Source organism: Podarcis erhardii, assembly GCF_964252035.2.
Source record: "Podarcis erhardii genome assembly, chromosome: 3".
NCBI classification, from domain to species: domain Eukaryota; kingdom Metazoa; phylum Chordata; class Lepidosauria; order Squamata; family Lacertidae; genus Podarcis; species Podarcis erhardii.
The window spans coordinates 101177861-101204013 of NC_138507.1; the positions used below are offsets into that span (position 1 = coordinate 101177861).

General features: G+C 41.3%; 1 protein-coding gene across 4 annotated transcripts in view; it reads left to right on the plus strand.

Moving 5' to 3' along the window:
• Positions 1–24077, plus strand: part of MTA3 (metastasis associated 1 family member 3) — a 114696-nt gene extending 90619 nt beyond the window's left edge. Inside the window, exons 18-20 of one of the 4 annotated variants that reach the window (XM_081854696.1) lie at positions 1753–1907; positions 9892–9919; positions 23581–23720. In XM_081854696.1, coding sequence (XP_081710822.1) covers positions 1753–1907; positions 9892–9919; positions 23581–23592 — 195 coding nt within the window. In that variant the 3' untranslated portion in view covers positions 23593–23720. Of the gene's footprint in view, positions 1–1752; positions 1908–9891; positions 9920–23580 lie in introns of all 4 variants that reach the window. The other 3 variants (XM_081854695.1, XM_081854697.1, XM_081854699.1) reach the window with 3 other exon arrangements.
• The last annotated feature ends 2076 nt before the right edge of the window (positions 24078–26153 follow it).

The window sequence follows — 26153 nt, forward strand, 5'->3', positions numbered from 1 at the left end:
TTTAGTGACACATGAATATGTCTCTTTTCAGCCAGCTGTTTTCTGTAAATAAATTAGCAAACTTGCTTCAGGGAAACATTGCAACGGCTCATCTTTTCAGGCTGAGGTTGCAGTGATATAGAACTGCTCCTAATGGGCTCAGGAATTGAGAGGGCAGGGGCGGTTCCTAGGCTTTCAGGGCACAAGCAGTGTGGTGAATCTTTCAGTGGTTTGGCATCAATAAGGCAGAAGTGCTGTTAAAGTAGTAAATGGGAGCACTATATCTGACATCATCTTCAAAGAGTTTGTGCCTGAAAGTTTATTGATCATGTTCTTCTGCAGCAGTGGATGTGCTTTCCAATGGCTTTAGAGGGAGCATTAAGTATTTGAGTAATGCCCAGGTTAAAGAGCAAATAGCTCTATTCCTTCTGACTTCCTGTGTCATGCATTCTTCACTGCTTTGTCCACAGGACTGCATACTGAGATCTATCAGGCCACCCTGGACTGAGTTTGAATTTTAAACCCAGATTAGGCTAAACTTCAGCAAAGGCATTGAGCACCCCAGTCTGCCTTTTGGTGGGTAGCCTAATATTTCTTGAAATAGTACTACAGGCAAAACAGGCACCTTATATCCCATCGGTACTCATTAAAGGCTAATCTATGCTAGGACTAGGAGGATAATTTAATGGCTAATATAAGGAGGAGGAGCAACAGCCACAGGAGTTGCTCTTAGTAGAAGGAGCAACAGTAAATGAGCACATTTCTCACTGTAATGGGTTCTACTGGGACTTTATCATTCCCTTTCAGTGTCTACAGCTGAGTGTAGCAGAGAATCAGCAGTGCCTACGGCAACAATATCCAATGTCAGAAACCTTCAGCGTGCTATTGGGCACCAGATTGCTAGAGGGGCCACTGGGGATATTGCAGCCCAAGGAATTGCAGGTCTGAGGCAGCAAAAACGAGAAAAAGTATCTTGGTCTCCTTGGTGTTCAACCAAGGTAGCTCTACAAGGTTCTTGTGACACATGCCTGCCATGTGGCAGACACAGCTAGTTACTGGCTCCCCACTTGGAACATTACTTTTAGTTTGAGATAAGGGCATGAATGTGGAGAGCCCCCAAGTACTATCATATGGATTAATCTCAGAGGACCTGGTCTTTCAAGAGTGGGCTGTGATAGGGATGTTCATTCTGTGTGAATTTATGTGAATGAACTTAATCCTGGCCACCTCCTAGGCTAATTTCATGGATCAGACTGCAGTTATCCTTTGGACTACACACTTCTGATTTTACGATTCAGGTTGTGGGTCAAAGATGCCTACAAATTGCATATTTCAGGGAGAAATCCATACAAAAATAAACACTTCGGGGGGGAAAAGTATATTTTAGAGCTGAAATGTGTGCAATTTAAAAAACTGATGCATTAAAAATGGGGCAGAATGGATTTATGATTAAACATGTGTGAAACTGACACTGGAGAGACTAACCCAGGCATAGGCAAACCTCAGCCCTCCAGATATTTTGAGACTACAGTTCCCATCATCCCTGACCATTGGTCCTGTTAGCTAGGGATGATGGGAGTTGTAGGCCAAAAACATCTGGAGGGCCGAGTTTGCCTCTGCCTGGACTAACCTGTCTATCCTTTGTTGTGTTGTGATGTGGTGGGGAGCTTATAAACAAGGACAAAATAACACTCTCCATTGGATTGTAGTCCATGTTTCTAAAACATTTCCTGATTTTTTTTTATTTTTTTATTTTTTTGGCAATGATTTCAGCAAGCGGCACATGATTTCTATACAACTAATGGTAAAACTTTACAAGTCGGCACAAGTGACCTTATGCCAAGTGTTACGCCGTTGCTCAAGAGGCAGAGACAAAACTGGCTCAATGCTCCTGATGATGGTTTCTTTATTGCTACAGAAGAGACCAGGTAAGAGAAAGTGGGGAGATAAGAGCCTGCAAGAAACAAGAGTATAGAAAGCTCGTTTGCCCTCTCATTGCTAGGTAACATTCTGAGAACGCCGAAATGTATTCTTATGCATATGATGGATCCAGCTAGTCAATTCCCACAGGTGTCAAACATACTGAAACAGTCTCCATCAAGTGCTATGGTAATATTTATAGGCACATTTAAATCTGTAGAAAGGCTGTAATCGGTGATCCAATATCAGTATCTCAAACAGGCAAAAGATCCTTCATGCATTTATTCTGTGCTAGAAAGAGAGGCTATTGTAAATATCCGTTCCTCACTTTCCATCATATGACCGAAGAATAAACATTTCCCCACAATTTAGCACTTAGGAAATGGTTTTTTGTACTCCGGCTGAGAGGTAGATATAAAAGCTGTGGGTTTTTCAGAGGTTTGTTCATAGATTATTGTGTGGGGTTTTGATTCTTCCCGATATCTTTTCTTCATCATCTGACCATTATTTATCTCTGTATAAAGAACCAAAGGCAGCCTGTTCCTACAGTGCTACCCTTGCTTAGTCCTTTTATTAAAACATCTTTCCATTCTTATTTACAAGCACAAAGATTTCTGAGTGCAAATGCTTCCAGTGCACTGATTGCCATGGAAATCCCTCAATTATAGCTTATTCAGTGATGGCTTGATGATGCAACGCAATCCCTTTAAAACGCAGGGGAAACTGGCAAATTTATTTTAGATTGAGATGCATCTCTCTCTCTCTGTGTGTGTGTGATTATACATAGGTACATGGATGAATATTTACAGAATGGCTTCATTTATCCAAATAGCTTGAAAGCAGTTGGAAAATAAGGAATAACTTCTTGAATATTTCCATATGCCATTGCTTGGAAGAATAGAGAGCTTCAAACATACTGGTTGCTCCAGGAGAAATTTGTTATGCTGGTATTTCCAGCAGCAAGCTACTAAACATGGATGTAGAACACATGACTTTATAAATAACTGTGTGGAAATGTTGAGGACACCTATGGCAATCAACCTATGCATATATTTTATTAACCTGTTGCACGTTTGCTATGAGAAACACCAGTGTGCCCTGAAGTTACTGTAATGCAGAGCTTTCCAAACTGTGTGTCGCGACGTGTTAGTGTGTCGGCTGCCATGTGCAGGTGTATTGCGCAAACGCTGCCTGTGCTTCTCGCTGGGCTGGAAAGGGGTTAGTTTAACCTCTGGTTTGCTAGTAAAATTGAATTACTGTGTTGCGAAATGATGCATGTCTAAAAAGTATGTTGCCAGTATGAAAAGTTACCAAAGGTTTAATTTACTTAGCTTTTAGGTTTAATTTACTTAGCTTTGCATGGACATGGACTGGAAAATATTCACAGTACATTGGGATGCTTCAGAATTTGAATAATGGCAGCTCAGCTTGAATCTCTCTTCCACATGAACTTGATCACAGGTTACTATCAATGATGTAATGTGTTTTATGAAGCAGAGTGTTTTTACGAAGTTTTCCTAAATCCTGGAGGTGCTCAAATTAGCAACATGCAAAAGGATGGCTTAGGGAACCGACACTGGTTTATATAGGTTACTTTTCCTGATCAAGTTGAGTTTAGCAGCCCTTGAAAATCACTGTCTTTTGAAGACAGTGCCCTGCATAAATAGTTCTGTACCTAACCTTGGCATGGAAAATATCTCCACCATAAAATTTCATATTCAGTTGCCTGATGTGTTTGGGCTCACATACCCAGCTACATTTTCAAGGGCATTTTTTGAACAGTTGCCCCAGCCCCACTGGTGAAATGTTAATTGTTGCACTGTTGGAAATTATTAAGCTGGAAAAAGAGCCTTATCTAATGCTGGGGCTATATTGTTAGTAATTCGCAATTATTTATTTGTTTTCAGTGTCTGCATCTTGCCTATTTATGGACACTTTATGCTGCTGACAGTCAACAATAAATGGGATGCAGCTTTGTGTCCTACAAGGGACTAACAGTAGGAGTTTTGGCCTTTTTCTTCTTCTTTGAAGACTTGACCCTGGTGTCAGGTACAGGCAGTTGTGAGAGGTGATCCAAGAGGCAGTGCAGAGCTGGGGAGTCAGAGTTCAGGGACCAAGCCCTGAGGCCAAGCTGAGGGATGCACAGAAACACAACCGAGGCAGGAAGATGGTTGTAGCTCAGACAAGATCACTGTAGACAAATGCCTTTGACTTGTCTAGAGGGGCTCAGCCTGGGTAAGTGGAGCCAGTCCACAGCCTAAGACTACTCCACAGTTGGAAGATGTCAGGAAGAGCTATGACTCAGTGGTAGAACATAGAGTCATTCCCCAGAATCTTTAGGTAGCACTCGGGAAGAGCTCTGTCTGACTAAAAGTCATAGTAGATAATACCAAGGTTAGTGTACCAATGGATTGATTTTACATCAGGCAGCTTCCTCTCTTTGTGTCTTCCAAGATGCAATTCTCCCTGGGTTCTGTGTACAGCTGCAAACAGAACTAGAAGCACCCACATACGCTGCAACACGTTGCAATGAAAAACCAGGATGCCACCTTCCACGTCCGCACTCTGACATGAGTCACATGACCCGCTTGAGATAAGGACTCTAAAAAGTGCTTTTTTCAGGCATGGCACCCAAAAACACATGTTTTGGGATGCTGCGCAAGGTCTTCCTGTCCCCCCAAAGTGCTCTTTGGGGGCAAGATTGTGGCATGAGATTGTGGTGGCCGAAAAGATCACCACAATCATGGGGGACGGGGATGGTAACTGGGACAAATGGGTATGTAGCCAGTTCTAGCCTCTGCAGCTTCTGACACTATTGGCCCATTTCGGCAGCCTGCTCCATGTTGTTCCTATTTATTAAGTTATATACAACTTAATGCCAAAATAGAATTCCATTGTGTGGTATTGTAAAAAAACAAAGAAAAAAGTGTGATATTGTGAGGTTGTTGTTGTGTTTTTTTTAAAAAAGAAGGATTAACTTCAAACTGTTTATTAGTGAACAAAACAAAAACATGATAATCTGTCTATTGTGGACTTCCAGAAGTGTGGTCTGATCAGAGATGCTCACTTGGGGAGGGTGGGTACTTTATATCAGAATATAGGATTCCAATATTGTTACCATTGTCCATCATGAGTTCTCTAATCTCTAAAGTCCTTTATGAATACACCCAAGAAAAATGAAAATATTTTGTGTGTGGAAACATTACATAAAAATAGCAATGTTACAACATTCTCTTGATAACGCTAAACTCCTATGGACAATTTTTCTAGGCACTTTACTTTTGTACTGCAGAAACCATTATTTATCAGCATATTGGTACATTTTTCAGGGTTGCTTGCTCCAGCCTCCCTGTTCTAATTTTGCACCCAGGTATCTAGGGTGGAATTATTTTAGAAATTCTGGCTTTTTCCGCAGTTAAATAGAAGCAAGGAAGGACTGTGGAAAAAAGGTAGATCATTTACTCTACTGGTGGTTTCCCACAACCCTGCCCTTAGTGAAAAGAAAATCAGGATGTTCTGAATCGATATTAAGTCCTCTGCGGACTAAATTATTTCATCAGTCTCTTCAATCTTCATTTCTATCGGCTCGTGTGTGTGTGTGTGATTGCTGCATTTGTACAAGACAAAAGATCAGAGTGAATGCACACACATAGATTTTAAGGCACGCTCTCATCACCTGATGAACTGCAACACTGAGTGATGATTGAGCAATTGCAGCTCTTGCAGCCCATATTTAGGAAACACTGGCTCTTCACAGACTATCTACATCTGTGTGCAATCACTATGTGTAAGAGAAGAGGTATTGCAGCAGAAAAACTCATCAAGAGTTTCCATGCACTGGTCTGGTGAAAAGCTACAATCAACAAATGTGGTTGCTAGTGGAGCCATTCCTTCCTCCATGCATTGACTGAACACACACATTGTCTTCGCAGTGAAAATGCAATTTTTTTTTTCTGGATTCAGTTTACACATTTAGCTGCTAGATCTGTAGTATTGTGTAATATTGCGGTGAGAAATTATGTGTGAATAATCTCTTGGAATCCTGGACCCTACAAGAAAATGGAGCGGGTGGAGGTGTAATAACTTGTGAATATTTTTCAATAGTTAGCCTGTGATTCATCTCCCCAATAAACTGCTCATGCAGAGAAACTTTGCAGTTGCTTGTTAATCTCTCTATATTTTCAAGAACTTCAAGGTGCTATGAGCCTATATAATACATCTTAATTTAGCTGTGTTTTGCTAACCCAGGCTCATTTTAGGCTTTCTTGTCCTCAAACGAAATAGCTGTAATATAGGTTCTTTTGTAAATGTCTTTTTTTAGCTTAATGCAGGGAATGACTATGTTTTTAAAATTGTCTTCATTGTGCTAAATTGCCACTCTTGGTTTTTATATAACCAAAGAATATAGAAAAAATCATATTGCATTAGCCAGAACTTCAGGAGCAATGTGACTCTGAGTGACAGCTTGGATTTGTTTAAACTTCATAATGCAAGGACCATTACCATGAAAATGAATGATGAAGCCAGTTGCATGATTGAACCATATTATGCCTTTTAAAAAATGCCATAAATTTGTAATTTGTATGTATAAAATAAATATCATACATACAGAATAAACGTAGTAAATTTGGACTAGCAGAACTGGTAGGGATTGAAGAGTTATAGCTTAGTATCTTCGTAATATGTAGTAGGGCATCTACTTTCATGCAGAAGATCCCATGTTCAATCCTTGGCATGTTCAGGTAGGGTTGAGAATGTTTCCTTCTATCAGTCGGTCTGTGTAGATAATATTGAGGAAGATGGACCCAAAGGCAGCTTCCTCTCTTCCTCTGTTAAGGTCATCTGCTGCCAACACCATATGTATGATGTACTCTTTGCATGAAAGATGTTTGGCCAAAACACTGAAATTCTGGAATTCAACACTGGAATACAGCATTGTGCTACGGCAAACATCCAATCAGGGAAAGCATTGCAGCTTGCCAGATAGAACAACCCCCCTCCTGAACCACCTCCATCACTGCTCTGAGGGTTCTCCTGAACCCTCCATGACCCCATTTTGGGGACACTGTTGGGGCATGGGAGGAAGCCCTGTCATGCAGGATGCAGCTCTTGTGCATGGCTTGTGTTGATGGGATTTGTTAGGTGACTCTTGCCTTACATTTAGAACGAATTCAAATCAACATTATGCATGAGGAAGCCCATCATACATCAGTGTCCTTCAGCTGCTTTTGGGTCTAGTATCTGGAGCTTTGGGTAAGATCTAGACTGGAAAATTGCTCCAGATCTTGGTGATTTGAAACATGTAAAATATGGACTGGACTTCCCGACATGACAACATTATTTTAAGGCAGTTATGAGCCATCATCATAGTCTTTCACAGAGTTACCCACTTAAAGCAGACTTTAGTGTCCCATGAGGTTAAATCGAAGAGTATTACATTTAGGCTGCAATGGTCCTATACCATAATTCCTTTGGCTACTGTTCAAAACATATTTGTTTAGGCAAGTTAATCCAGACATGTTGACATGTGTTTTAATCTGGTTTTTAGCTTATTGATGATTTAAAACATTTTTTTTAATGTTTTAAATAGTTTTTCAAATGTATTTTTCTGATAATATTGTTCTTTTATATTTTTGGAAGCTCTGTTGAGCTTTTATTACAGTCGAGCAGAATATAAATCTTGTGAAATAAATATACCCACTTACCTGTTAAGGCCATTAAACTCAATGTGACTTAACTTCTAAGTAGATGTGTATAGGAAATGACAGAAGTGAACCCTCAAATATCCTTGTAGGTGATCCTAAAAGCTCCAATTGGTCTTGCCTCTTGGACCTAGGACATGCACCTTACGTGTTTGCTTTCAGAAACAATGACGTCCCTTTGGCAGGGATGGCCCAAGGCATTTTGGCACCTGAGGTGAACCACAAAATGCTCTGCTCCTTCTAGGGAAGAAGGAGTGAGTGAAGATCTACTTCAAGAACAAGGGCCAAAAAATAAAATAAAATAAATCTGCATTGGAGGAGGAGACCAGCAGTATCCTCTTTTTCACCAGGAGACCACTGTAGAGCCAGCACTGGGGATAGGGGGGCTGCCAAGGAAGTAGCAGATCTGGCCTCCAAGGAGCTGTGACAACAAAGGCCATGGACTCTGCATTCCTTGAAGGCTGGATCTGCTGCCCCTGTGGATTCTGCTGCCTGAGGGAGTTGCCTCATCTTGCCTCATGGATTGGCCAGCCCTGACCATTGGTGTGCTCCCAGAAATGTGCTTGCCCTGTGAAGCCAGTCTAAGTATTGCACTACTTCTGATTACTAGCAATGGAATCCCATATGTGTCTACTTGTACATCCTATTAACTTCAAGGGAATTTACTCTTCCGGAAATGGGTACAGGATTACAGCCTAAATCCCACATTTTTTCAGTTATGATTGAGACAGGCTTCTTATGTTGGACATGGGCTATTATTAATGCCAAGGTCTCATTGGTAGTTACCACCTGAGTCAATTTGTTGACTCAGGTGTTAACTACCCATCATTCCAGAAAATATCTTACTATATCTTAACTTAAAAAGCAGCCAAAGGATTTAAGTAGTTATTTTTAAAATAAATAAATTAAATAGATAGTGTTGCTGGGAATTGCTTTGGACAGGTGAGAGGAATCTGGGTGGATGGCAAGAGAAGACACACACACACACACACACACACACACACACACGAGGCAGAATAGTTACCCACCTTTCAGAGCTTTAGGGGAAAGGCAATAAGAGCATAGCTACAGTGAAATGCAGTGACTGTCATTTAAGGGACATCTTTACATATATTTTGGTGAAAATTTAAGTGCTCTGGAACAGGGAGAATGGACTTATGTGTACAGAATGCAAACAGGGACAAACAAATAAAAGTTAGTCATTTGCCTCTTGTCCAGTCCAGATGAACAGTTTGACCCCAGCTCTGCTGAAGATTCCTCTCAGGGTCTACAAAACCATAGCTGGTGTTCATAAGTTGTTAAGACCATGCAGAATATTTCATTGATCATTGTTAAAAAGCATTGAACAGCTCATGTGCTGGAAAAAGTGGGATTCAGATATATATATATATATATATATATATATATATATATATATATATCCCGTTGCTCGGTCCCTGCTCCTGCCAACCTAGCAGTTCGAAAGCACGTCGAAGTGCAAGTAGATAAATAGGAACCGCTCCGGCGGGAAGGTAAACGGCATTTCTGTGCGCTGCTCTGGTTCGCCAGAAGCGGCTTAGTCATGCTGGCCACATGACCCGGAAGCTGTCTGTGGACAAACACCGGCTCCCTCAGCCCATAGAGCGAGATGAGCGCCGCAACCCCAGAGTTGGTCACCCCCGGGTCAGGGGTCCAACCTGCATTCCTGTACCCGTGAAAATCTACGAAAGCAAATATATATATATATATATATATATGTATATATATATATATATATATGTTTCCCCTGCTTTAGTAACCTTCAGTACAAGACTGTTATGTTTGCTCTGAAGTAAGTCCCACTGTGTTAGGTTTGGCTCCCTAGCAAATGAGTTTAGGATTGAAACATTTACCATTCTTCTATGTTAAATATACTACTACTAGATTCATCATTCTTAACATTTTCCCGTTTGAGCAACATGTGAAAATGATTGGCTGCGCAGTGTATAAATCAGCTAGTTGTTTCTGTAGATCAGGGATGGGGAACCTGTATTCCTACAGATGCTGTTGGACTCCAACTCCCATCAGGTTCATTCAGCATGACCAGTGGCCAACAAATATGGAAACTGTGGCCCTTTAGTTGTTGTTGAAATGTACCTCCCATTATTCCTGACCATTGGCCATGCTGGCTGGGGCTGATGAGATGGGAGTCCAATAGCACCTTGAAGGTTATAGGTTCCCCATTCCTGCTGAAGACTTTCCTTCAGTGGGCCAATAAGCATATTTGTGTCTAGAACGACTCTTGAATGACTCAATGCTTGTTTCATTTCAGTGCGGAAGCAGTTAGAAACCTTCTCACGGTAAGTGCCTACTCCACTGGGAGCATATTCACTAAAACAGCAACATGACCTTCCATTTTATAAGTCTGCACAGCTTTACCTTTTGATGCTAGTAATTCACTTAAGAGGGCTCACAGTAGTCTCACCACACTGCAGAAACCATTTGTAATTCTCAAGGTACTTTTTATCCCCAAACAATTGGCTTCCTGGGTCTGTAATATTGCTTTGTGCTAATAATTTTTCCTGCTTTTATTTGAGATATCTGGAACCCTCTAGAAAGTGGGGGCGAGGAAATAGGTCTTAAGTACCACTTCATCCTCTTCTGCTTCTCTTTAATTGACCCAGTGGAAAAAGGGAGGATATTGCAAGTGTTTTAGCAATTATCCCAAGAAATAAGAGATTCAGTGGGTTTGCGTTTATGAAGTTTAAACAGCAGCTTTGACACCTTTTCCTATTGCTCCAGATCAGGATCTTAATGATTCAACCCTGTACCCACTTGCATGGGAGCAGGCCCCTTTGAACTCAGTGGGGCTTACTTCCGAGTAGACATATATAGATGATTGCATTGTTCCAAACTGTATCATCCAGACCGGGCTGGGTTCCTTTCTTTGGGTTGCAAAGCCTCCTGACTCTTAGTCAATGAAATGTTCACAGGGCTGGTTCCCCAGCTCCCCAGCTAAGTAATTCAGTAGCATACCCCCCAACATTCCTCAGGTAAAAATAGGGACATTGTATTCTACATCATCATCACAGCTGCCCCCTTTCTTTTGCACATTAATTTTTTTATTAACGTTTTTAACGTTTTTAACGTTAATAGCTCCAGCACCCACCCCAACCCCCATAACCTCCTTGTCCCCCACAACCCTCAGCCAGCTATATCTTTCCCCATCACCCCCAGGGCCTGTTCTTGCCCATCCAGCTGCCCCCTTCTCTTCAAGCCTGACCTCCTTCCTGTTTTTTATCTGGCATGACTGGCTGGATCAGCAATATCAAAAGCAACACGATGGCCAGAAACAATAACAATGTGAACAACTTTATGGAATAATTCAAAACAACAAAACTAACAAACTAAAGTCTCTGAAAGTCCTTAAATGAATAACGGTGCCAGACTTTACCCGGCGCAGAGCAAGATGTGAAGCTTTGTATAATCAGCAAATGTCCAATTCTGATGTCCAACTCTGAACTCTGCTGAACAGTGTTTCTGGATAACAACTACTGTTTCGCTGAATTCATCAGCCAATTAGTTCAACACTTGTAAGCAGAAAACAGACTTTAGTTTGTTTGTTTTGATGTTTTGAATTATTCCATAAAGTTGTTCACATTGTTATTGTTTCTGGCCATCGTGTTGCTTTTGGTATTGCTTACTCATATTTTGCAACACAGGGGTTGGTTTGTTTACTCATTATGACTGGCTGAATGGCTAGCTGGGCTCCCCTCCAGGCCGGACAGTTGCAGCCTCCCTTGGTGGGAACAGCAACGTTGGTGGGGTCCCTGTCGCCTTCCTCTCCCTTCCTCCTCCTGCTGTTTCTGCTACTGCTGCTGCTACACCAGCCAGCTGGCCTGTCTGCCTGGCTCCCTCCCTCTTCCCCCAACCCCACCTTCTCTGACTCCCAGGAGCAGCAGCAATGGAGGTGGTGGTGGAGGAGGAGAAGGCAGTCTCAGTCACCAACTTTCTCTTCCTTCCGCTTCTCCCAAAGTGGAGCCATTTCTGGTTAGCGTACCTTAACAAAGATGGGAATTTGAGGCTCTACATGACAAACTGAGAAGCCATGATGCCTTAAGGGTTTTCATGACACGCTGATGTTGGTGAGAATTTCTTGGGATTGATTATGAGGGCATGTTTGGGATTTGGGGCTATATCAGAGTCTAGGCAGCCAACAGGAGAGAAGGGATTCCAACCAGGAAAGAGAATTGTGGGGCAAAGAGGAGGAAACAAATACTACAGAAACTACATTTTTAGTCTAACAGGGTCAGAGAGCCTCCAGAACTTATGGTGAGCCAGCAACACAGGGAAATGAGCACTGGGGCAGTTTGATATTAGAAGGTCCCAGGTTCAATCCAGGAGGGCTTTTGTGGTATTGTCTCATAATCTATACCAATATCTATATAGTTGCTTAGTCACAGAGGTTCAGCTACTTAACCTGGTGTGGAAAACCGCAGATGACTTAACTTAGTGCTTGAAACACTGCAAAATATTTTGAAAAAAAACGTTTCCAAGCTGTGTCTGCAATTTTGTGCAACTTGAAGGGATTAGAATTACTTTGTTTTGCAGCCAGACAAACTTCACTGTACAAGAAATCAGGAAGGGGAAACCCTTCAGACGTATACACTAAGCTATAATAAAGAACCAAGAGGCTAGATAATAAACAGTGTCACAGTGAACCAAGAGAAAGTCCAGTAGCTTTGAACACTGCCGTGTTTAAATTCAAGATTAAAATATGGCACATATGTAATGATTTTAATTTAAAAGTACTTGCTCCCTTATTGGATTCTTCTGTTAGAAATTGAAGCTGCAAATCTTAATTCTCTTTGACTTCAGTATCTGAACTTGCTTTTCTTCTTCCCTTCCTCCATGGTTTTTATAATTCTAGGTGCTTTCTCTGTGCAGAAGGCAATGGTGATGATGAAAACTGGGACTAAAATAGCTAATAGACCCATGCATCCATTTTTCTAAATGCCTAAGCAGTGGGATGCACAGGATAAACTGCCTCCTCAAAGTCGGCTTCTCTGTTGACCCTGCCAACTTTTAATCAAGGTCCGCTAAAAAGCTTACCCACAGCTTCACATGTAAAGAAAATAAAGTCAAGTTGGGAGAGAGAGGCATAATCTGACCACTGTCTCTCTAGTGACCTGGCACAATTCCCATCTGGATGCTAGATTAAGAATAAAATAAGAAACAGGACCTGAGTGCAGCAGCAAGTGATGGCGTTCCCCAGCAATTGCCATTCAGAGGATACTAGAAGTAATAAATAGTCATTGTGAAAAGTAGTCATTGATAGCCGCCTTCACCTTGTCTAATCCTCTTTTAATAAAACTATCTAAATCGGTGGGCATCCCCATATCTTTTGGTGAGCAATAACATAGTTTAACTATGTGCTGTGCTGTGTTGTGTACCTTTATACTCCCATTAAATGGCTATAGTCCAGCGCTAAATCACAAGCTTTGCATGCAAAAGTTTCCAGGTTCAGTCCCTGGCATCATCTCCAGAGCTGTTGCCAATCAGTATTGATGGTGCTGAACTAGATAGACCAATAGTCTGTTTTAGCATGTGTGTGTAATATATATATATATATATATATATATGTGTGTGTGTGTGTGTGTGTGTGTGTGTGGCAGAGAATAAAATAGCTGAACAATACAATTTTTAACTTTTAAAAAATAAAAGCAAATTAAATATTTTTTTCATGAAATCAACTTTGCATTGTTTTCAAATACTTCATGAAGGACCTCCAGCAGCGATAACCACAAGCTCTGATGCTATATTTTGCACTTTCCGGACAGTCCCAAGCAAAAGCTCAGTCGGTAAATTAATCACGATGCATTACAGTAATCTAATCAGGAGGTTGCTTTATAAAATTCTTACGTTTGATATCCACGGAGCTCAAAGCTGATTGCGTGGTTCTTCCTTCCATGTTATCACAGCAAGAACCTGTGAGGTAGGTTATTCTGAGAATTGGTGGCTGGCCTGCGGGAGATTTGACAATCTAACCATTACACCTCATTGATTACCAGAATTATCATATGCAGGTGCTCTGTGCCACAGATGCCACAAGTAATAACTGTGCTCCAGTATTTTAAAATGAAGCTGGTTTGAAGTTCCCAGAAATACTTGATAGTTTCCAGAGAGTAGTTTCCTTGCATAAATATTGATGCTGGGTCTGCAGAATATTATTGGGAGGGAAAATGAGCTTCCCCGATGCTGGCAAAGCAGCATCTCATTTATGCAACAGCCTCTTGCCATGATGCTCTGGCTTTCCTGCAGCACCTTGGGGCATTTGCTTTAGAATATCATAAATTGTAAGCCACTCAGACTGTCATCCACGAGAGCCTTTGCAGTGAGACCAATCATGCCTCATAGGACATTTCCTTGCAGTTTCCACTTCCCCACTGCCTGACCCCCGTCATGTGAAATCTCTGATTATGGCACTCCATAAGGCTCTGAACAAAGAGACACTGGGGAAAGAGTTTCTTGAGTAGATGTTGATGGGATTTGCTCCAGATTGTGGGCTTCTTTCCAGACTTGATGGTACTACAGCCATCATCAGAGCATGTCACGCTGGTGTTAAATAGATGGTTCTGAGACCAATCTCAATAAAACTTAAATTTTATAGAATTGCACATGTTCTAGCTGTGGGTTAAACCACAGAGCCTAGTACTTGCCGTTCAGAAGGTCAGCGGTTTGAATCTTAATGACGGGGTGAACTCCCGTTGCTCGGCCCCTGCTCCTGCCAACCTAGCAGTTCGAAAGCACGCCAAAGTGCAAGTAGATAAATAGGTACCGCTCTGGCGGGAAGGTAAACGGCGTTTCTGTGTGCTGCTCTGGTTCGCCAGAAGTGGCTTAGTCATGCTGGCCACATGACCCGGAAGCTGTACGCCGGCTCCCTCGGCCAATAAAGTGAGATGAGTGCCGCAACCCCAGAGTTGGTCACAACTGGACCTAATGGTCAGGGGTCCCTTTACCGTTACATGTTCTAGAGTTGGAAAGGGCTCTAGTTTAGTGGTAGGATGCATGGTTTCATGCAAAATGCTCCTGGCATCTCCAAGAAGAGTTGGACTAGACCCTTGCCTGGAACCCTGAAGAGCTGCCATCAGTCAATACTATCAGGCAATACTGAGCTTTATAGACCAATAGCCTGATTTAGTGTAAGAGCAGCTTCTTAAAAAAAAAAAAAACATCTTTTTCAAGTACTACCATAAGGATTTTCTGCAATCATAATACAGAACTCTCAGTTCAGTTTCTCCCAGTTTCTACATTTCCCAGCCTTAAATTCAGTTTGCCACATTTCTGCAACAATTCGCAGAAGTTTTAGCAAATCCTTACTAAAATTCATCCATGTTGCAGGGCAGACTTCTCACAATGAACACATTTTAGTGTGCAGTTTTGATTAATATGCAGATTTGTGGAAATATCCTTGTCTAATATAATGCATTTTGTATGTTATTTTTTACTGATGTTTGCATTTTTGTGCACGTTGCTTGGCTGGAGAACTGCACCACAAAATTCAGAGCAATGCGCCTTCCGAAGGATAATTTTGTTTTGGTCCCCATATTGTTTTGAGAAGTGCAAATTTAGGTAATTTCTCATTAAAATGCAAGTGAAATTATCCTTGGTCCCTCTGATACTGAGAAGTGCAAATGTCATGAATATTTTTCCCCTCAAAGTAATTTCAAATACAAGTATTTAATTATTTGCACTTAAGCCCTGTCTCAAACAGATCGCAAACATTTTAAAACAAATGTTCCCAAACTGTACAAGCTCTGGCCATTTTGTTTGAAATTATTAAAACTCATTAAGCCAAACAAACACATTGTTGACCTGCTTCTGATTTGCATGTGATGACTTGTGAACATCAAGATGAGTTCCTCAGCTGTCTCTTGGGCAACCTTTCTTTAGCGGCCAAGGTATTCAGTTCACAAGGGAATGTGGTTCTGATTAGGGAGTCTATTTAGGAAAGTGTGTGGTGAAAATGCAGAATGGCAATTCAGTACAGGAAAATGATAATTAACATAATCAACATAGTCTCTTACAAGTTATTCCCAATTCATTATTATGTTTATTTCATAATAGGAAAGCTAATCCTTCTATAAATATTCAGAAGCCAGTCTTCTGCTTACTAACAACAGCAAGATTGATGTTTGCTAAACATTGCAAAAGGCAGCAGAGAGCTAAGAAAGGGAATTGGTTGAGCGGGCTGTGGGAGGTGATTAATTTGGTGAAAGTTTCCAAAAACTTAGTATTACATGCAAAAATGTATGGGAGAGTTGGAGACTGGTTGTTTCACTAATGCAGTTATAGCTCTTGGGTTGTTCCCAATGAAGTCATACACAGAGTTGAGTTCAGTGGGTCAACTCTTGAGTATAGCTTCAGTTACATACAGCTGTCAATTTCAAATGTCAAATATCTGAAGCTGATTTAAAAGTGTGGGGGTGGGTGCTTAGAAATGATTTCTTTTATATACAGTAATTGTACCATGCTTTTTCTGTATTTATCATTCCTTCATGCAGTGTGTGTGTGTGTGTGTGTGTGTGTGTGTGTGTGTCTAATAATTTACAGTGCATTCCTAGCTATGCCTACTCAGAAGTGTCCTATTGAATTCAATGGGACTTACTCCCAGGTTAGTGGGGTTAAGATTGCAGCATTCATGATCATTTGATGATCGATGCATAATTGCAGTGTTCTGAATACAGAAATTTTAATTTTGAGTTTCTTTCCTATGCAAACTGTTCAAAAATGAAGCTGGACTTAATGACAGAAGTGCAACACCAACATTATTTTTCAACCAAATATCTCCTCATAGATTTGCTTACACATGTGGGAAGGTGCATATTCTACTCCATCAGGTTTTCTGTTCCAGCAGTGACTGTCTGCAAGCACAAATACTTCTCCACCTTACCATTCAAAACATGCTTGCTCAGATTGTGTTTATAGCACACTCATCCTCTGCATGTCTGTTCAGAAGTAATTCCCACTTGTTCAGTGGAGCTTATTCCTAGGTAAGTGCACAGAGGACTGGAGTCTTAAAGCCCTTAGTGAGTTGATATTCCTATCATCCATCTATCTATCTATCTATCTATCTATCTATCTATCTATCTATCTATCTATCATCTATCTCTCTATCTATCTTACATGCGCATCATACTGTGAATTTAACTCAGGCTATCTTTGTCATGTCAAATATGAGTCAGAAATGGTCCTGAATAACACTTTGTTAACTTCTGTGTCTCTATAGAAAAAAATATCATTTTTCTTTACCTTAAAGATCTTCTTTATGAAGATCTTCCCATAAGTAGTGTAGGATGAAGATTCCTAAGCAGGTCTCTTTCATTAAGAGGTGTTTTTTTTACTGTTATAACTAACTTCTCAAAGAAGAGATACAAGCCTTCCCCCACTCATTGTCACTGCTCATAGTAGTAATTTGGATGAACTATTCACAATTGCTTTTACACCTCACCATTATTCTGTCCCCTTCCACACTATCAAAACACTGTCCTTTTTCAAATTAGAAAAACCCAGTTTTATGCACAAATGTGTAGTAACCACTCTGAAAGACTCTCCCCTCCTCCGGTCTGTTACATCTGCTATATCTCACTTTTCTCTCACATGATGTAGCTCAACACTGCATGCAGAGGGGTGGGAAGCAAAATGTTAAGGCTTGCAATTGAGATGTACTAGAGTAAAAATAGATTTACATTTCTGGAAATAACACTGTGCTGCATTTACATCGAAACAGAGAGCTGTAAAGGTTGCACCAGCCATTTTTGGGCTCAGTTTTGGCATTTTTAGGCTGCAGTCCTATGCACACTGGGAATAAACTCCATTGGATACAGCCCGTCTTACTTTTGAGTAAACATGTTAACTGTCGATGACTAGCGATGCAATTTGGGTTGGAAGGATCAACTTATTTCTGGTCTGTGTCAATGTCACATGAGTTCTTTCATAAGTCCATTCCATCCCATTACTGCCTTATTTTTATTTTAAAAATCCACATGAAAATTCATAAATGTATTTCAATGCCTATTTGTGCTTTATCTTAGTGTTTGCATTTCTAAATTTAATGTAAGCACATTTTAGTCTTTTTTGAACTGTGTTTCAAAATTCAGGCAAATGCAAAATTCTCAGCACCTTAGGCTGGGAGAAGCAGCTCAGGTCATTTTGCGCTGGAATTTGCAGAAATCGAATTCTTCAAGCACTCCTAAATACAACACAGTATCTTGTTAGTCACCTAGACACTGAAACCCTTTCACCTGTGTGGTAGGCCCATTGTGGGGAACAAATTTATCTGTCCTAGTTTATGCATGTGGGAACTTGCACTACAAAAGGGGAATGAAGAAGTCCTCTCTGTGGGGCAGGTATATAGGTGTGTGTTTCTGCAGTCACAACTGCAGACAGTTGTGAGATGTGGCTCACTGAGCCAAAGAGATGTGGCGCAAATAGCTTGTCTGTTTTTGCAGATTAGCTTTCTGCATCTTAAAGCAGGGACATCTGTGTGACCACATCTTCATGCACAGGCAAATGCACCTCTGCATCAAAATGTGAAGTGGGTGCGATGAATCGCATCCACGGAGCATTTCATTAGAATGTCAAAGGCAGTTTCTCTGCTCCTCACTCCTCAGGCATGTTTGCAAGAGAACCAAGGGGGCAAACCACAGTTAGAATAGGTGGTCTCTCATAACAATGCGAGATGGTATCTCTTTTTAGGCATATTGAATTCATTTAGCAAACATAAAGAATTCTTGCTTTAGAAAAAGGCACACTGTGACAAAACCACAGGAAATTGAACTTTAAAGATGGCTGCCTTCCTCCTCATCCTTTGTGTTTATATGTATATGTGTATATATATATAGAGAGAGAGAGGGAGAGAGAGATAATGGGTTACATCTTTATCCTCTCCCTTGCTATTAAAGGCTACAACCAGGTTCTCTTAAGCTTTTTAAAAAAACAAACAAACAAACAAACAAACAATGAACAAATAATGTGTTGAGTGTAAGGGAAGGCTATGCAACTCCCATTTTCCATGTTTACAGCTGTTTCCCGTGAACACCTTTGTTGTATTCTGTCATTATATGTTTGTATTTAAGAAGTTTGTCCTGAGCAGGACCCAGTAGTCGAGGGAGGTGTTGAGAGTCTCAGAGCAAAATAGGCAGTAGGCAGGGGGAAAATCAGGCAGAGAATGTATGTGCCTTTATGTGATTAATGAAGATCTCTTTAAGAATCACTAAGATCTATTTCTCATGGATATAGGGATAATTACCAGAACCTTATAGTGAGAAGGAGCATGATAATGCCCAGGACTTTTCTTCAGCTGCTACTCAATGGAACTCAGTTCCGGCACCTCTCAGGTGGGTGCCGTTGCCATTATAAGAGAACAAAGGAGATGTTCATGATTAGTTCTGGCACCATTTTTAAAAATAAAAACAGTACTGATAAGGCCAGTGCAGTAGATCCTGATCTACTCAGTGCTGACTGTCCCTAAAACTGGAGCGACCCTTGTTGTTTCCATACTCTGCTGATAGCATGGCTTGGCATGGAAAGTGATACTGGTGGCACTGGATGTTCAGGGCTGTTGTATGCATTGTGTGTCTGTGCATGCATGTGTACGGAAACCTCTTGAGTTGTGTGTCTCAGGAATGCAACCTACTGTACAAAGGTAAGGGTCACATCCATAGATCCACCTATTTTTGCATCTGGTCTCGCCCACTGCTGGTATGTGGCCTCCAGAAGGTTGCCCATGAGAAAATGCAAGAAGTTTACAGCCATATTGGTTTCCCAATGCAAGTCAACGAGATTTCCAAAGATGGGTTGTTGTTGTTTTTTCTGGATCATAATCCAGATCTGGGTGTCAGGTCAGGTCTGCATCATCCCTAGCTGGGACTGATCTAAAACCTGAATTGTGCCCTGAATCTGATCAGGGGACCATGCACAGCCCTATCCGCAATGCTTGCCCATTTACAGCAAATCACCCACTACCAGCAGATCTCAATCTACTTCCTACTTTATTCACTTTTCTCCATTTTTGTGTGTGCTTATAAATATGTTTAAATATTTTTAAAATAAATATACAAAAAATAATATGAAGCAGAACATACTATGTGTGATGGTCCTGTAACAATGTACCACAGTACATTGCTTCATCTCTTTAGTAATATCTAGGCATACTCTTCATTTATGGAAAGGAACCCAGTCTAAGATTTTATCCATTAGCACAAGGGATAATTGAAGCACAAGGGCTTCCTTCTGTGTAACCAGAACTCCTCCTCCTCTCCTCTTTCCTCATGCCCTCCAAATCTGTTCTAGGTTTCTCCCCAATATTCTGGGACAGATTTTGGGGTGTGTGGAGGATGCACGCAGAGCGGGAATAGAAGTCCATGCAACCCTTAACCCTCCACCTTAATAATGAATGCCTTTTTTCCTGGGCTCGTAAAGAATCTTACAAACTAGATCACATTTGGGGTGCAAAACATTAAAGATTGCAATTCAGAGGTGCTATTGTAATGTGGAAACAGGTAACACTGTGTTGCATTTATACATATTAAACAATTATTTACAAAAGAACAGCAGAGAATATCAACTCAGGCTGTGGCAAAACGGCCCCATTTGTATTTAATTTGGACTGAATAGAATAAATTAAAAATTCAATGAAAATTATTCAATCCAAATTAAATAACTATGAAGTGAAAAAATAGTGGTTCTTTCTTTCTTTGACAAGGTGTTGTCTTTTATTCTTTTTTAATATCTTTGATCCTCCCTTCCTTCAAATAACATGAAGGGGTAAATGGGTAAAGTTATTAATTCCAGAAAAGCATAATATTTCAAGTGAGATGCTTAAGGAGATGTAAGGGAAGGAGGGCGGAAAGGACCTGGAGATTAAGATAATGTTTCATAAATATTAAGATAATGTTTCATAAATAAAAGAGGATTTTTCATCTGTTCATGTAGCCTATTTTTTCACATATTTCCCCACTTATGTGCTATTAAAATTTGCGTGAGAAAAACTGTTCTGCTTGAAGGCAGAAGGGAATGGAATTTTAAACATTTGGTTCTTTCTCTCTGTCTCTCTGGTATAGATAGGCTATTTCTCCTTAAATATTGAACATCTCAAACTACTAGTCCTGAAAATGATAACAAATTTGCAGCCTTGTAACATATACTATATTGACTGATTTATCATCAGAATTTTGTGTGTAGAACTTTTCTTTTATACTCCCTTCATTAAAGTGAAAATGTTTTCCTTTCAAACTACATTTTATTCTGCCACTAGTAAACTTGTTGCTTTCTGTAGACAGTGTAGACAGGCTTACATATTATTTACTGTTAGAATTTTGTACCAATTTCAGATATTCCCATTTATGCCATTTATTCCCATTTATGTACCAATATTCCCAGCGGGCGGTGCTGTGGGTAAAACCTCAGTGCCTAGGACTTGCCAATCGTATGGTTGGCGGTTCGAATCCCCGCGGCGGGGTGAGCTCCCGTCGTTCGGTCCCAGCTCCTGCCCACCTAGCAGTTCGAAAGCACCCTTAAGTGCAAGTAGATAAATAGGTACTGCTTTATAGCGGGAAGGTAAACGGCGTTTCCGTGTGCTGCGCTGGTGCAGGCTCGCCAGAGCAGCTTCGTCACGCTGGCCACATGACCCAGAAGTGTCTTCAGACAGCGCTGGCCCCCGGCCTCTTAAGCGAGATGGGTGCGCAACCCCAGAGTCGGTCACGACTGGCCCGTACGGGCGGGGGTACCTTTACCTTTATTCCCATTTATGCAGAGGGAAGCCTAACTGAACTCTGTGATACTTTTGCAGACATATATAAGTGTGTACAGGATTGTAGGCTAACAGTGCAATACATATAAGATTGCACTGTTAGCCCACAATCCTGTACACACTTATTTTGGGAGTAAGTCTCACATCCCTAGCTGCTTCATCCAGACACAGAAATCCAGCTAATATGTTAAAGACTAAAATGCTCATTTTTAAAAAAGCACCCTTAGAAGCAAAGGTGTTTATATGCAACTTAATACAGCTAGGTGTGGATAGCGTGCACATTTGAATCTGCACTCAGATGTGCATTCCACTGAAAGCAATGCACAGAGACCATAGATGGCATCTGCATTCAGATGAGCATTTAAATGTGCTCAACACCTAGGGTTCCTCATCCAGCAACTGCAAAGCATGCAAAATCTCGCCCAAGTGGATTTCCTTAGCTGGATTGGAGTGATAACGTCTATGGCAAATGATCCTCTGGCTCAGGTTTCCGTTCCTGGTAGCTGCTGACAACTATGTCAGTTTGTTTCTGGTACCCAGCTAGGAATGTCAGGAGCAGTGCTTGAGATAGGGCAGGGGTAGAGGGGGCCTGACCCCTTATCTTCTGTGATGGCCCCTTAAGATTCTTGTGAGAGCAGGACTTGGCTAAATCCACAGTGGTACCTCGGGTTACAGACGCTTCAGGTTACGTGATTTCAGGTTGCGCACCGCGCTAAACCCGAAAGTACTGGAACGGGTTACTTCCAGGTTTCGGCACTCACATGTGCACAGAAGCACTAAATTGTGCTTTGCACATGCACAAACGTACCAACTTGCAACCTGCGAGTGCACAGAGGCGGCGCTGCAGGTTGTGAACACTGCAGGTTGCGAACGTGCCTCCCGCACGAATCACATTCACAACCAATGTATAGGGAAGGCTTCCTCAACCTCGGCCCTCCAGATGTTTTGAGACTACAGTTCCCATCATCCCTGACCACTGGTCCTGCTAGCTAGGGATCATGGGAGTTGTAGGCCAAAAACATCTGGAGTGCGGAGGTTGAGGAAGCCTGCCATAGGGAGTCAGCAGTTGAGGCTAAGGACCGCCACATTTTGAGCACAGCTCATTTAAAATCAAAACAAATCTGTGGTGGTGCTCCTGTTCTGGATTTTGTGTTCCGTATCTCCTTCAAGAGGTGCAAACCACTTTGCAATATTGATCACACCCTTGTGCTTAGGACAGAGGCAGAGAAGCCTTCAGACATTGTTGAACTTCGCCTCTCCCCAGCTCCAGCAAGCGTGGCCAGTAATTAGAAATGATAGGGGTTATAACCCAACAACACCGTGATGATCTCAGTTTTCTTGCACCAGCCTAGTGGAACATGCAAATGGAGATAGTCCACTCCACTTAGACCTTTAGTCAATTACCAGTGTTTCTCATCCTTGGGTCCCCAGCTGTTATTGGCCTACAACTCCCACCATCCCCAACCACTGCTCCTGCTAGCTAGGGATGATGAGAGCTGTACTCCAACAATAGCTGGGGACCCAAGGTTGAGAAACACTGAATTAGGTCATCCATATTAGTCACGTGGATGCATCCCACTCTGCTCTGGCAATGGATAGAATTGTGAAATTCTGTGGGAAGCTTAAATGACTTGGGAAGTTTTCACAGCAACTTCCCACCTGAGTTGCCCTTCCTGTGCAGTTTTGTCATTTCAAATACTGCTGAAGCAACCATGAAGTGGCAACCATGCTGTTCCAATAACATTCTCAGGGATAGCTCAGTTGGTAGAGCACGAGACTCTTGATCTCAAGGTTGTGGGTTTGAGCCCCATGTGGGGCAAAAGATTCCTGCATTGCAGGAGGTTGAACTATATAATCCTCATGGTCCCTTCCAACTCTATGATTCTAGGATCAGGTTAAATATATAGGATTGCATTGTCAGTCAATTTCTAACCAGGTGAATTTCTTTTGTTTCTGGGGGTGGTATTCAACTAAGTTTTACACAGAACAGATCTATTGGAATGAATGGACCAAATGTAGTCATGTATTTTATTTCCCAGGGATCTACTCTGAGTAAATCTTAGTTGACTTCCATCCTTTTCTCCATTAATGATCCTCAGTTCTCTGATTGGCTTAATAACTAGTTTGCATTTATAATAAAAATAATATAGAAATCCCTGTTGAGAAATTGCTTACCTCTGCATCTCTCTGCTTTTTCTCCCCATACAGAAAACGCCGTAAGCAGTTTACTCGATCACAGCTGAAAAGAGCTTGTAGGACCCCGTGCACTTTAATTCTGAGGAAGGCGAAGTCCCTTCTGACTCACAAAGAGACTCAAGAGAATTTGAGCAATCATTCACAGCTGAAGATGCAACAGTGAAAAATTTGTTTTTTTGCTATTTTGAAAGCATCACCCTATAAAGAAGAATTTTCAGAAATTGGACAGGAGAAGGTTCTTCCTGTGTCTTTATACAGTGAGGACAGTTAAAGGCTGCATCTTGTTTTATTAAAGATTAAAACACAGTTTTGAACTTTTCCATGCCTTGAAGTAAGGCAACCGGGATATAAGGAGAATATGTCAAAAAAGTCAGAAGATGGATAATATACAGAACCAGACAACCCATTAACCCACCATCAACTTTCCGTTGCTGCTTCCCCTGGCACATCATATAAACTTCCATCAATAACATGAACTCTCTGAATGCAACTGTATGCATTCATACTATAGCATACTTCTGGTTCTGCCCTTTGAGGCTCCAGATATATTGCACTATCCCACCCCAAGCATGGAGATATATCTGTTGAAGCACAAATGCCAAGTTACATTGTCTTAACTTGATTTTGGGGTGCCCTGATTGAGGCATGTTGTTTTTCAGAAGTACTGAGAATCTTAGGTAAAGAAAGAACACATGTACACAGAAGAGTCTGAATGCAGACTGACGTTGGCTGAATTAGGTAACCAGCAATCCTCAGTAACCATCTCTGAAAGTGATTTTCTATCAAATCTTGGAAAGAAGCAGTACTTCTTACGCGGTGGTTTTTATGAGTAGCAACCGCTGGGCTGACAGTTATTTCTTTAATGTAACATTAAATCTGTCTCTCTCATTATTTATTGATATTGTTACAGAACCTTGAGTAGCTCAGACAGGCAGGCCCTTTCTTGATGGATGACGGTGTCCAAGTTTTGATAAACAGAAGAAATAATTATTGTCAAACAGGGACAAAGGCATGCAACAATCACTCAACACTCAGGCCGTGGCACGTCAAACATTTATATCACACACACACACACACACACACACACACCCTGCAAAGAATCGTGGGAACTGTAGTTTAGCTACCACTAAGCTACCATTTCCAGCTCCGCAAAAAAACTAGTGTTCCCGGGATTTGGAGTGTGTGTGTGTTGTATCTGATTTAAATGTATTTTGTGTGTGCTGACTTATTACAGTTGACGATCCCAGAAACTCCATAGGAATAGCCAAGCACCATCATCCCCTCTGATGTCAAACACAGGACATGACCGCTGAGAAAGAGGAGGGAGGTGCCAGCATGCTTGGATGAATCCGAGATTTGCAGAAGTAGAGAAAAAACCCACCTTTTAAAAAACTACTAAGGGGCAAAACAGCAACAAGCAATCAAATCGAGCATGCTGTTTGACAGCTAGAAAAAAGAGGATAACTTGGGGTTGGTGGAACAGGGAGTGAAATGTCCTGATTTGAGCCCTTGGTGGTGGGCATGAAACCCTGAACCATCGTACTGCAGGATATACAATGCTTCATTGTGAGTCCTACCGATTGTCTATAAGCCCATTCTGCCAGAGGAGGAACCAATCCTCTGAGATGCAGCTGAGACTCTCATTACTCATTCCAGATCCCCTATACTAACTGTGCACCCTGATCTGACTTGGATCTGTGCCCCAAACTCATTCGGGGACCTTACCCAATTTCCTACCAGACCACCAGCCCTTTTGAAAGACCTGGATTGCTCCAGGTTAGACCTGATCTGACCTGGGCTGATCCAGGGCTGCATGAACCCCATCTGGCCAAATTCCAAGGCAAACTGAATCAACCTGATTTAGTTCTGGATCTGATGTACAGTCCTAGTATTAACCACACACTTTAAATATATCCCAATGTCTATACTTTTTGTATTCCATGATATGAGTTCCTACTATGGTTGAACTTGATCACAGTTCCTCCCAAAAAGATGTTTAAAAAGGCTGTCTAGAGCACAACAGCTCCAACAATTGTCATTATGTTCCAATCTATAAAATGATAACTATAATTGGTATTGGGTTGTTTTTATTTTAAAAAACATCAATTGTGGCAGATAATTATTACATAAGGAAATGTGTTGCAAATTCTCAGTTACCCGAACTGCTTTGTTGGGTCCTCCACTGCCTGTTTTTATGCCTACAAATGTGAATGTATATTTTTCAATAAAATAGAAAGGCCATGGAGTGTATTGTACCCATTTGGGAAATGCAGAAAGAGGGGGGGGGGGTTGGGGGGGCAAATATCTTCTTCAAAAAACCTTGGTTATACTTCTGAGTGCACCTGATGATGGGATTCCAAAACCATTAGAGCAATGACTCTGGATTTACACATTTTGCTTTGTAGCCTGATTGTTTGGGATTGGGTAACAATTTATATACAGGTATCAACTTCTGATTTAGCCCCATGTACAGAAAGCACTGCAAAATGAAATGTACAAGACTGTTGTGTAGTAGTGGGAAGTGAGAGATGAGAGTTTGGAAGGTCTGGTAATGTGTGTATCTGCATACAACTGTTGGGCACTCG